The 13,007-nt window shown below is 41.2% G+C and overlaps 1 protein-coding gene across 1 annotated transcript in view; it reads right to left on the bottom strand.

Moving 5' to 3' along the window:
- tnca (tenascin Ca) overlaps positions 1 to 13,007 on the bottom strand; it is a 51,567-nt gene that overhangs the window by 36,413 nt on the left and 2,147 nt on the right. Inside the window, exons 2-4 of the mRNA XM_072673620.1 lie at positions 4,884 to 5,421; positions 3,046 to 4,359; positions 1,756 to 2,019 (exon numbers count right to left, since the gene is read on the bottom strand). Coding sequence (XP_072529721.1) covers positions 1,756 to 2,019; positions 3,046 to 4,359; positions 4,884 to 5,358 — 2,053 coding nt within the window. The 5' untranslated portion in view covers positions 5,359 to 5,421. The remainder of the gene's footprint in view (positions 1 to 1,755; positions 2,020 to 3,045; positions 4,360 to 4,883; positions 5,422 to 13,007) is intronic.

Here is a 13,007-nt window from a genome sequence, read left to right as displayed (position 1 = left end):
TTTCTACAACATGGGAAACATAGCAACTCATTTAGCCCGTGAGAAACACAGTGGGACTGTGGCACTCCCCACAGAAAACAGAAACATATGCTGTTACATTTGCAGCCCTTTTGCTCACATTCTCAACAGAATGGCATAAATTTGATCTATTTACAAAAATATCTTAATATCTGCAGAGTCTGTCATTGCAATCTATGTCTTCCTGTTAGCAGGAACTCTGCAGAGCTCTAGTCCACACCTCAAACTAATTTTCTTAAGGTACGCTAACACCTGACTTCAATTAATGTTTTTTTTAAATGATCTCTGATTTTTTTCCACTAGCACTATGAGGTTTTTATGATTGTTCTCAGTGAAGACATACATGATCAGAATTTGTTTGTGTTGTTATTTTAGGCACATTTTATATGTCAATACGCTTGACTTGGATGAGGATCAGATCACATTTCATGACGCATACTTTTTCTTGCCACTGTATACTATAGTATTTTTAGTGAGGAGTATTTGACAGTACCATCTGACTTTTGCCAAGGATCTAACAGATTTCTCAGTCTGTTTCGCATATTTTATCTGATGTGCTAATAAATGACCTGATTGATTTTGTACCATATTTTAAATATTACTTGTTTTGATAGTATTAAGTAACAAGGATGAGTTAAAGCACCAATTTGTGGTATTTTGGCTCTTTTGTTCTCTCAGCAGGTAAGGAGAATAATTCAGTATAAGGATCATTTTACTCCATTGCGGGAAACACAACCTGGCCTTTAAATAGCCCTACATGGACATGCCTTAAACATGCATTTCTGGACAAGCTGAGAGATACAAAACAAGCATATGCACTGAAAAGAGCATGTGGACTGCCACAGAGTGATATTACAGGATTTTACACAAATGTTGCAATTCAATTCAGTTCAATTCCAATTTACTTATATGGGCTTTTCACAAGGAATGTTGTCACAAAGCAGCTTTACATAGATCATAGATCATAGAACAGTGGCAAGGAAAAAACTCCCTCGGGTTGGGAGGAAGCAACCTTGAGAGGAATCAACACTCAAAAGGGGAGCCCACCCTCCTCTGGTCGACACCGGATAATAACAATAATAAACATAACAGTAATAAAGAGTAGCAATTATGAAGAAACCAATCATCACAATGACATAATAAAAATTTTAAGGTTATTTTAAGGTAAAATCGCTACATAACATTGCTTTAAACATCTCCAAATGTTACTTCTATACTTTAATATAGAAAAATTTATATCCTGAAGCATGGTCTATTGGACAGTCTGGTCTATCTATCATTATTTGGTTTGTAACATTAAATGAGGGCTGCAATTATTTGGGGAATAAACATTGATTGTGATGTCCTTGCAAATAGCCAGTGATATATGAATCTCCTTCATCATCCTCTGTCTGACATATAGTTTTTTCTTGGCTGATGGCTGTTGATCCTGTTCTAGGAGTAAGTCTATATGAAGAGAAGTTTGATAAACCCAAACCCTGCTGTGTTTCTGATGCTCTTGTCTTAACAGATGCATTTTCTTACTGCAGGATTTTCCAGAAAATCACCTTTTTAAAGAGTAGATTAAAGAGCTCCGCTGAGCTATTGCACAATTTTATTAGCAATCCTTATTAGCAATGTTTTTTTTTTTACATATTGCATTAAAAAGGACTTGATTATTGGAAGGTAAAAACCTACTAGTACTTAAGGAAACAGATTTCCGTGTGTAATTAAAATAATGCTGATGGGTTAACCTACTTGTGGCCACTCTGGCACTGACTGGAATGCTTCTCTTATTGCTGAGGATGGCGTGGACATTGATGGAATATTCAATGCCAGGTTCAAGCTCAGGTATAGTCGCAGTGCTGAGGTTCCCTGGCACACGGAAGTCCATCTGCAAGCCCCCTGGTGTTGTGGGGACGTAGGTGACCAAGTATTCTTTCACCAGCATCTCATTGTCCCAGGTCAGGTTCAGTGTCTGTGGGTCTATCTCAGTGACTTTCAAGTCTTTTGGCGGAGAAACTATAAAGAGAGAAGATTCGTATTAAACAGTGAAAGCGTGTACACTTCTCTCACTCAACGAAAGATGTTCACAAAGTCATTTTTGCAATATTCCACTTATTTCAGATTTTCAGCTCTAATTCAAGGGTTTTAATAAATGTTGTATTAACCACTTGAGAATTACAGTCCTCTGTGTTCCTCCATGTGTATATGTATTTTTGATGTGCCATTTGTGTTTCCGTTTTGTCCCTCATTAAAAGTGCTATCATATATCGAAAAATGTGACATTGTATATTGTAAAAATAAAGTATTGTGACGTTATATTTATGCAACATCCCCTGCGCCCTTGCAAAAAAAGTTCCTCAGTGGTTCTTTAGTAAAGGCAATGGTTCAACTTAGAACTATGACAACTTAATTTGTTTAAATTCTTAAATGGCTCTTTGACTGGTTAGGTAATTCTTCATATGCAAGGAAAAGCTTTTGTAGATGGTTCTTTATACGATATATGCAAATCTGGTGCTTCTATAGAGCACCTCCACCCCAGCTCCTCCTTTTCTTTCAACATATACCTTGTCTTTGCTCAGCAAGGGGGGCAGGGGGGTCTGGCTTCAAGGCTCATCAGCTAAGGCTAATCCAGAGTTCCCTTTTCTTACCCTAAGGATTACACCAGTCTTTTAAAACCCCTGTCTTTCTTGGCCTGTTTTCTCCCAAATTGGGTTCAGTGCTTGTTCCAACAATTCAGCTGTCTTGTTCCAAACCCAGAACTGGGTTTAAGGTCTGGAAGATGTTGCTGAACATTTCAGTATTTCAACTAGATATAAAATATATCTGTTGGACCAGGTACATTCTCAGTGACATCCTCATCCTGGAATGTGAGAGTGTAATGTGTTTGGTTCCGACATGAAGCACAAAGACAACAGCTAAAATGGACAGGACCTGTCAGCATGTGTTCATAGAGGTACTTAAGGTATTGGAGAAGAAATGAAGCTAAGAAATGACTCAATTTTGGTCTGGGGAGCTTGTTGTTTGGATGGAGATTTTCCTTACCTTCTGAACAGTCCTCGCCAATGTATCCTTCATCACAGATGCACTGTCCATCCACACACTGGCCCAGTCCATGGCAGTGGTTTAGGCATTTTCGTTCTCCACAGTCTCTGCCCGCAAAACCCTCATCACAGAGACACACGCCATTGATGCAGCGCCCATGATTGTTGCAGGCGGTGGGACAGGATTCAATCGAGCAGTCCTCGCCTACAAAGCCCTCCTTGCAGATGCAGCGGCCATCCACACAGTATCCATTACCTAGGCAGTCATTGGGGCATTTCTTCTGACTGCAGTCCTCTCCGGTGAAGCCTTCGTTACAGATACACTGCCCAGCTACACAGAGGCCGCGATTCAGACAGTTGTTGGGGCAGCTAAGCTCACTGCAGTCTTCGCCTTGGAAGCCTACAAAGCACACACATTTGCCATCCACGCAATGACCCTGGCCATAGCAGTGGGATGGGCAGGTTTTAATGCTGCAGTCCTCACCACCAAATCCCTCCACACACACACACTGCCCATTAACGCAGTGCCCCTGGCCATTGCAGTTGTTGGAACAGGAAAGCTCTGCACAGTCGTCCCCATAAAAACCAGCATCACACTCGCATTGGCCGTTAATGCAGCGTCCTCTGTTGTAGCAGTTGTTAGGACAGGACAGAACACTGCAGTCCTCACCTTGGAAGCCACTGTTGCAAATGCACATTCCATTGAAACAGCGACCCCTTTCATTGCAGTTGTTGGGGCAGGTAAGTGTGGCGCAGTCTTCCCCCGTATAGCCAGCATTGCAAACGCACCGGCTCTCCACGCAGAAGCCTTGGCCCATGCAGTTCCTGGGGCAGACTCGCTCTCCGCAGTCTTCTCCTCGGAAGCCTTCATCGCAGTAGCAAGTGCCATTGACACAACGTCCACGGTCATAGCAGTCACGTGGGCAGATGAGCTCTGAGCAGTCAAAACCTGTCCAGGGCTCGTCACACACGCAGTCTCCTTCCACGCAGCGGCCACGGCCCAGGCAGTCATTGAGGCAAGCTGTTTGCGAGCAGTCATCACCAGTGAAACCCTCAGCACAAATGCAGGCCCCGTTGATGCATTGACCATTCTCACCACAGTCAACAGGACAGACCTCCATACTGCAATCCTCCCCGGAGTAGCCCTCAAAGCATTCACATTTCCCATCGACGCAACGACCCTGATCGCTGCAATCGTGAGGACAGTCGGGCAGCGTGCAGTTGGGGCCCTTCCAGCCTTTCTCACAGACGCAAGCACAGATGTCAATGCTGTAGTTTCCACGGCCACTGCAGTAGGGCTTGGTTCCTACCTCCCCTGTTGTGAAATGGCAAAAATGAGAGATGAAAACTGTGATTATAAACTGCTGCTTAGTGGTGTTAATAATTTATCAAGTTGACATGTTAGAAGACTTTAACTTTGACAGCCCTTTTCCATTATGAACTTCAAAATTAGACTTAAATGTACACCGCCATCAGCCATAACATTAGCATCCCATCAGATGTCTTGTGGAGTTCATGCCTTGAATAGTTAGATCTGTTGTGGCCATTGAATGTAGCACCCATTGAATGTCTTCTACATCTACAGTGGCATCTGTCAAGGAGTGTGTTATATTAGGCAGAAAGTGAACAGTTGGTGTTCACAGGACCAATGGTCAAGCATAAGAATCTGAGACACTTTGAAAAGGGCCAAATTGCGATGGCTAGACGACTGGGTCAGAATATCTCCAAAACTTCAGGCAGATTTTTCTGGTATGCAGTGGTCAGTACAAGGGGGACCTACTCAATATTAGGCAGGTGGTATTAAAGTTATGGCTGATCATTGTATATGCAAATGTGTACCTGTGACCTGCGCACTGCAGCAGGTGGACTCCCCTCCGCACTGCTCTCTAAGTGTGGATACTTCTCCCTCCAACATTTCCAGTCGGCTCAGAAGCTCTTTTAGTTCAGGAAGGCCATTTGTGCAGCCACATGCCTGCTTGGGGATGTTGATGCGATGAGTGAAGACAATCTGATTTTGCCCATCTAAGGTGTAATCAGAGGCGTCCGATTCAGCCGGCCCATCTTTTGGCTCAAGCTTTGAATCTGCAGGAGAATCTGGGTTCTCTGAGCAGAGGGAGCTCTCTGGGACATTGATGGTGTAGACGTGACTGAAGATGACTGGCTTTTCGGGGTCGGAGTGGGTGATATTGTGTATACTTGGAGCTGGCAGAATGTGCTTCTGGTGCTGTAGAATCTTCTTTACCAAGCCAGCTTGATTCAACTTCATCAGCAATGTGAAGACCAGACATCTCAGAACTAGGCCGTTTGTCCTCATGTTACTGGAGACTCAGAGTTTGCACTGGAACGCTTTCTAGGCACAGTTGGAAGCTAGAACGGCCTGTTATAAACCAAACACACCAGATGTGGAATCAACTACAAATACAAACAAACAAACAAATAATAACAAAAAAAACACAGATACTCAAAGGACAGCATGTAGACCTTTTGGAGTTGTCTGGATATCTACATAAATAGATCATAACATCTATTTAAAGTATAATGAAGGAGTTGATATTGCACCCCTCAAATGTCACCCTTGATAATTGCACAACTTTCCAAACTTTTCAGAAGTAATTACTTTCCATAATTACAATATTTAAAATACTGATGTAAGTTTGTCAATTGATTTGTCCATTTTTAGTAGTAAAGCAAATCATAGCTTGGTCTTGGTTCTTGGGCAAGACTCCTAACTGTACATTCGCCTCCTTCTGTCAACGTGACTAAACTGTAAGTCACTCTGGATAAGAGTGTCAGCTAAATTCCATAACAGTAACTAGTACTGAAGAGTTGAATAAATGAGATTCAGTTAATGACTAGTCTGCAGTTTGACGGAAACTGTAATACCTTTACCTTTTGACCTTATACTGCGAATGGATTTGTTTTTTTTTTTACTGAAACACTGCAGCTAACTCATTTAGCATTAATGGGTGTTACGGTAATGGCAAGTAGTTTGCCAGCAAAAGTTCTTCCAGAGCCAGGACTCTCAGGTGCTTTGCAATAAACCAAGCCAGAATGGAAGTTATTGTGGCTAATTAGCATTATATCACTTGGGACAAAGTGATACCGCACATAAACCTTCCTCTTTATATCACACAAAACTGACATAGGGTTGACCAAGGACACACTCCCTCAGCATTTGGATATTTAAAGGGATATTCTCAGTGGCAGTGACTGAAATAAATATCTCTGTTTTCCCTAAATTATAATCCAAAATGACTGGGTCTTTATTGCTTTTCCTTGTCCTGGCAGCATTGAGGGAACTTTCCCACATGGAAAAGAGGGATGAAGAATGTTGGCCCCCACCTCAAGCCATCTGTTATCCCTGGTTCACAGCAGTGCAGACCTCGTGTGAGTGTGCGTGTCATACGCTCAGGCTGGAGCGGCCCTGGTCTTCAGACTTTTTTTTTGTTTTTTTAACAATTCGTTACATTTCCCCCTGGCAAGCATGCAGCAATAGTGTGGAGACCTGGAGCTGCTGATGACTGTTCTCAGACAGAAAATATCCAGCTGTCGTCTGTCTAGTCAGCTCTTGGCTATTGTGTGAGCAAAGCTGCCAGTGTATGTAGTAGCACTCTTTTGAGAGGTGGTCATTAAAAGTCTGTGATTTATTTTTAGGTATAAAAGAGTGGGTTGTGGAATTTGTAAGATAATTAGGGATCAATCATCTTCATAAACAGATTCCTATTAGTTTCATGTTATGTTATTGATGTACTTTACATCTATAGATATATGCATTTGTAGTATATTAAGCTGCAGGTTCACTAGTAAGAATGCTCACTGTTGCATCTTGTTGTTTTGGAAGTCATTTAACTGATCAAATGAATCACATTTAGGTTCGCCAGGAAAATCTTGTGATCGAAGATTGAAAACATGAAGTTCTCCTAGAAACAGAAATACAAAACAGAACAGGGGCCCTTGCTCATCCCATTTTTGGAAGAAAGGAGGCCTTGAATATCTCTTCTGTCTATGTATACCTATACTACTCAGTTACAGCAGTGTGAAGAATTATGCTTCGCAATCCAGTAGAAAGCCTTCCCTGGCCAGTGGAGACAGCTACTCCAACAAAAGCAGGATCAATTTCAAGGCCAATGCCCTTGATTTCAAAGAAACAATAAATGAACAGGTGTCCCAATACTTTTGTTCTAACACTGGTTTTCAAAGTAAAAACCTAATACCAACTGTAAAGCATGGTGGTGGTCGTGTAAAAGTTTGGGCATGCTTTCGGGTCATGAATAATGCAATAGGATAAGATAAGATGAGATAAGATAATCCCCAATTAGTCCCACAGTGGGGATATTCTCAGTGTCACAGCAGAAAAGGGATAGCAAAAACATATAACATGAATGATGTTGCTTAAGAGAGAATTTTTAGTAGTTTAGTTTTAAGTGTTTAAATTTTACAATTTGTGCACATATTTTAGATTTGATTAGTTATTAGATTTAGATTTGATTATGTCTGAGGTGTGCAAGGTATCAATTATGCCATCATCAGGGGTAAAAATGTGTTTAACCCCCAGATAATAAACTAAATTAAAGAGCTAATTAGGATCAGTAATGATCAGTGCTTCAGTTCAAGGCTAGTCATTGTAATGAATACATTCAGCTACTTTAAGTTGCATCCATTGCTGACACAGATCTGCAAATGCACACACACACACATCATGTAGAGAGTTTCTGTCAATAGAATAGGACGCCCTGAAGTAGATAAACATGGACCTATTGGCACCATGTATAATGCCAGTGTTTTCTGGAATGATGGTGCTCCATCAAATCCTTTCAAAATGAGTTGGGGAGTTGGGGATGAGGTAGAGTGGTGATCATCCAACATCCTCACCTCACACTCTTGTGAAATGAAATTAAATCCTTGCTTCAATACTTAGTTGAAAGCCTACCCTGGGCAGTAGAGACAGATACTCCAACAAGAGCAGGATACACTGTTTGTCAATAATGTGTCTCAGTAAAAACCTAACACTGGTTTTCTAAGTTTGAACCTAATTGCAATTGTACAGCATGGTGGTGGTAGTGTGAAGGTTTGGGTATGCCTTCAGGATGTTGCATCAGGGTGTTGACATCTTGCTACTTGTCAAATAACTATGATGCTTATTAATAATGAGACATTTTAATTGAGTTATCTTCTGGGGTAACAGCTCCACAACAGCAGACAGAAGGAGGCTTGATAAAGTCTGACAAGCTCTGTCCTGACATGCACACTGGATTCAGTTGGGGAGAGAAGGATAATGACAAAGCTGTCATCCTTAATAGAGAACACTTTTCACTCGGTCATGCAACAAGACAATGACCCAAAGCACACAGGCAATTCTATCCATGAAACAAAACTAAAAATGTAAAACTTTAGCAAGACTTTGTCAGATAATTAGAGAGACAAACCGAGTTGTTGTGGCAGGATCTGAAATGTGCAGTTCGTACTTGATCCCTATAAATGTCACTGAGCTGAAGCAGTTCTGCATAGGTTGTGTGTTATTTATAGACCTATAATGATTATTATTTGATTGTGTGATGATAATGTCTTCCATTTTTACTTCCTCACAATTTACAGTGATTAGCAGTACTTCAGTCTGAAGTCTCTTCTCTCTACATGAGCTTTGTCTCAATACCTTCAAATGTGTAGAAGCATGACATTTTACTCTTCACAAGAACACTTTGTTGGCAAAGCAGTGTAAGCACATGTAAGCATGTACTATGCTATCTTATTTTAATAAAGTTTTGACATTATTATTGTATGACATTATAGAAAGGTCCAGTACATATCACCTTTTACCAGGTAAACACCGATCAGCCATAACATTAACACCACCTACCTAATACTGAGTAGGTCCCTACTGTGCCGCCACAACAGATCTAACTATTCAAGGCATGAACTCCACAAGACATCTGAAGGCATTCTGTGGTATCTGGCACCAAGACGTTAACAGTAAATTCTTTAAGTCCTGTAAGTTGTGAGGTGGAGCCTCCACGAATTGCATCAATAACCCTGTCGCCAGTTACAGGTGGTTCCTTTCTTGAACCAGTTTTGGTAGGTATTATACACTGAATAATGGGAACACCCAACAAGACCTGCTGATGTTGCTGATGGAGATGCTCTAACCCAGTCGTCTAGCCATCACAGTCTGCCCATTTGTCCTACTTTTAACACCTATAGTACATCACCTTTAAAAACTGACACTCCTGCAAAGATGCAACTGCACATGAAGGTAATCAATGTTTTTCACAAATGTATGGTTTACTCTTACATAATACTTGATAATCGTCTTAATTATTATCCAAGCTTGTACCTGAGATGGCTATACTTACAGCATGCCTACACACTTAATCTGAATTTATATTTTAAAATTGTACTTCTTGATGAAACAAAATTAAATCAAAATACAGTTTTTCTAAATCTCAATCTGTTCAAAATCTCGCTGGGCTTTTTTTAGGACCTGTATTTTCAAGTAAAACTGAGTGCAATGTAAATGATTAGTAGACCCCGGCGTTGATCTTATTGTTGCATATTGTACATTTGTTTTACATGCATGGCTGTAAGACTGCAGCAAAGACAAAATAATCTAATATATTCAAGAGTAAAAAGTGAGACTTGACAGCTATGTGTGCTAAACTTCACCCTCCAAACTATAAAGAAGCAGATGGGAAAGTATTATGGTGGAACTCTGCGGGTTTGAATTTATTCTTCAAACAGATGGGAAACGGTGAAAGTTTAGAAAGAGCAAAATGACTCAGCTCTCAGACCAACATTATTGTTTGCTTATTTTTCACTTTTCTGCCAAAGACTATTCAGTTGATTTAATGTTTAGATAAATGTTTAATACTTATCTGATGTTTCTTTTTTAAAGCAGCTGTAGGTAACCCGTATTAAAATGATATTCACAACATCATCAATCTTACAGTAGCACACGTGTGATAATCAGTGAAAACATTAGTTCCCCCCCACCAATGCTCTTAATTCCAGTTCCAAGTATCCAACATGCCTGAATCAAAACAACCAATCAGAAACAACCATGTGCTTGTGCACATGCTAACTCAGTGATAAGTGAGCAGCAAATGTGCAAATGTTTGCAACTGTGAAGACAGAGAAACAGAAACTCATTGAACTACAGGCCTCCTTTGCCAACAACAGCTGACCTGACAGATAAACAGAAGAAACCAACATAGAAACTTTTGACCAAGCCTGATGCAGAACCAGGGTAAACATCAGAATGGCTTATTAGAGTAGGAAGGATCTAGGGGACCTAAAAGGATTTAAAAAATGATGCTAGGTCTAGACCACAGTTCTTCCGGACAAGTTAATTAACCCTTCTTGATTCATGCTTGATTTGAATTTAGATTTTGAAATAATTATATAAATCCAAAAAAGTTCATTAGAGTTTTCTGATCAAGTCCACACTCTCCTCCATCCCACCAACTGCAGCTTTAAAAACACTAAGCCTTAATCAGAGCACTTATATCATGGATATTTATTATCATTACTATATTATTATTACTATTTATCATTACCCACTTCTTTGGTTCGGAGACAGCCCCACTTTCTGTTAGACAATCTCTAGTCTACAAGACATCGCCACTGCTTTGCCCCCTTGTGGCTTGTGCTCCCAACAGTGGCATCCAAGATCTTTGGATGAACCAGCCATGAAGCAAAAAAGTCAAATGCTAGTTAAAGCTTGTGGTCCTTTCTTATAAACAAAAAGGATGAAGGGCAATCACCTGTCACAGCCTTTTGCAGTGTCTGACACAAACCTCCTGAGCATGGACTTTGATGGAGTTTAATTGAACTTTTTAATAAGGCCATCAGATAAGAGGTAAATATTATGCCTTGGTCAATGAGGATTTCATCAGGAAACCATACTTTAAAAAGAGTTGTTCAACAGCATGCGAAATGCCTCTGTGGCCAAGTAAAGAATGCTATTTTCCTGAATGTATTTTTCTTTTAAACTGAGGAAGCCACTGCCACATTCTCCTTTGGCTTCAACACACAATTTTCAGGGGAAACCTTCATTTATTATGGGGTCCTGCCATTGACTGGTTTAACCAGTGGTGAGATTTGTTGGGTCTGGTGGGTGCTTTTTGTCTGCTTTCCTGACTTTTGCAGGCTTTTCTTACATCCCTTAAATAGGCCATCACACCAAGGGTAGTGATTAAACTTCAGGTTTGGTTTGAGAGTGTGTCAACACAAGCAGTTGAGAGAACATCCCTAAGTCAGTTAGCACTGGTAAGTCCCTGCTTATTATCATGTGTTTCGATCTATACTCCCATGCAAAAATAAACACATGGGCGGAACCCCAGGAGTTACGTCAGCTGTAGAGTAGGGTTTCAAATCTTCTTTCACATATGGTTCATTTTAGTCAACCTTGTTAGGTGGCACAAATCCCCCTTTAGTAACAGCACTGACCATTGACCATTGTCAAAAGTTCAAAAAAGGCATCCTGGCTTCTCCTCTATTAGCTTGTCACTGTCTCTCTTCTTTCCAGTAAGGAAACACGTAGCATGACAGCTTTATGTTCTTATTGCCACCAATAAAAACATCTTTAGGCTGGCCTTGTTCCAGATAAGTATTATTATTGCTTTGACAGAATCTTGTCACTTGCGGTGGTGACGGTAAATACAAGCCCCATCAAGCATTCAGGAACTGTGCTGCAACCAGTCTATTGGCCAGTTCATGCTACTGGACGCAGATGTGGACCTCTCCTGCTAGGACCCCTTTCTGTTCCAGACAGATGATCTCCTGTGTCTCCTCTTTACTGTGTAGTTCTAGCTTCACCTGCTGGAGGCTGAGGCTTTTCAGACAGTGATAAGCCTCGGTTGCAGCCTCTCCTCCTGGTATGAACTCCCTTCTGAACCACTGATGGTAGATTTCTGAAGAGACGCTGAATTCAGGAAACAGTCCCTCCCTCACGTCTGGATTTGAGTTAGACATCCTAAATTGGCCTTGCTTGCCAGCAGTAGAAGTCGGTAAGCCCACTCCTCACTTGGCCACATCAAAGATTTGGAGCACTGGCATTTCTGGCTGTCTGATACACCTTTCTAGGCCCTTGATCAGACAAAGAGGATATTTCCAGCACTGGCAGTTGTCTGTAGATAGCGAAGTCATCAAGGATCTTAGTGTTCCAGCTGCAGCAGGAGCACCATGGTCAATGTTCGCTTCATCTGGAATGCTTCTAGAAAAGCTGGTTCTCAAGTTACGGAAATCCAGCAGGAGTCTCGCTTTACGCTCTCGCTGTGTGGAGAGCTGCCAGCTCTGACATCCCAGGCAGCTTCTGTGGATCAGGAGGGGGACCACCACATGGCTTTGGTCGGGCACCCTGAGCCGCATACTCTTCTTCTGAGTGCATTTTCCCACCACCTGTCATCGTCTGTTTCGGCCTCAGGAGACTCTGCCTTAATTAAAACCACCTTCTGCAACCATAGTCCCGTTCTCTATAGCACCTTCAATTTCTTGTGGCTTACCACCCCATCTTAACTTCCTTTTTTGTTTGACATACATGTTGATATTTACAAAGCTGGCATGCTTTTTTAGCATTAAATTTACCTATTTAAAAAGGATTTGTGCAGTCCTATATATAGAAGGCCTCCTTTCAGTTTGAATTGTGTGTGTGGCTCCTCAGCGCATGCAGTAATGGAAAACATGCATCACTGTGGAAGTGAATAGACTGAATCAGATTGATAGCAGGCTGTATGGCGGATGGAAAAAGGGATGGACTCATAGCAGTAAACCACAGCAGTGCTTATTTCATTAGCTTAAATGAAATGGCAGTCTTTAAATAACAGAACGTACTTTCTGCTAAAACATAAAGGCTAATCCCAGCACTGCTTGAACATGGAGAAATAATGTCATCATTTGAAATGCTGAGCTAATGCACTTTATTCACCAGCACCCACGCCATCCAGAGATTTTTTTTTTTGCCTTCCCATC

Source organism: Salminus brasiliensis, chromosome 1, assembly GCF_030463535.1.
Source record: "Salminus brasiliensis chromosome 1, fSalBra1.hap2, whole genome shotgun sequence".
Lineage (NCBI taxonomy): Eukaryota > Metazoa > Chordata > Actinopteri > Characiformes > Bryconidae > Salminus > Salminus brasiliensis.
The sequence above is the reverse complement of the archived record's forward strand: the minus strand, read 5'-3'. Positions and strand labels throughout refer to the sequence as shown.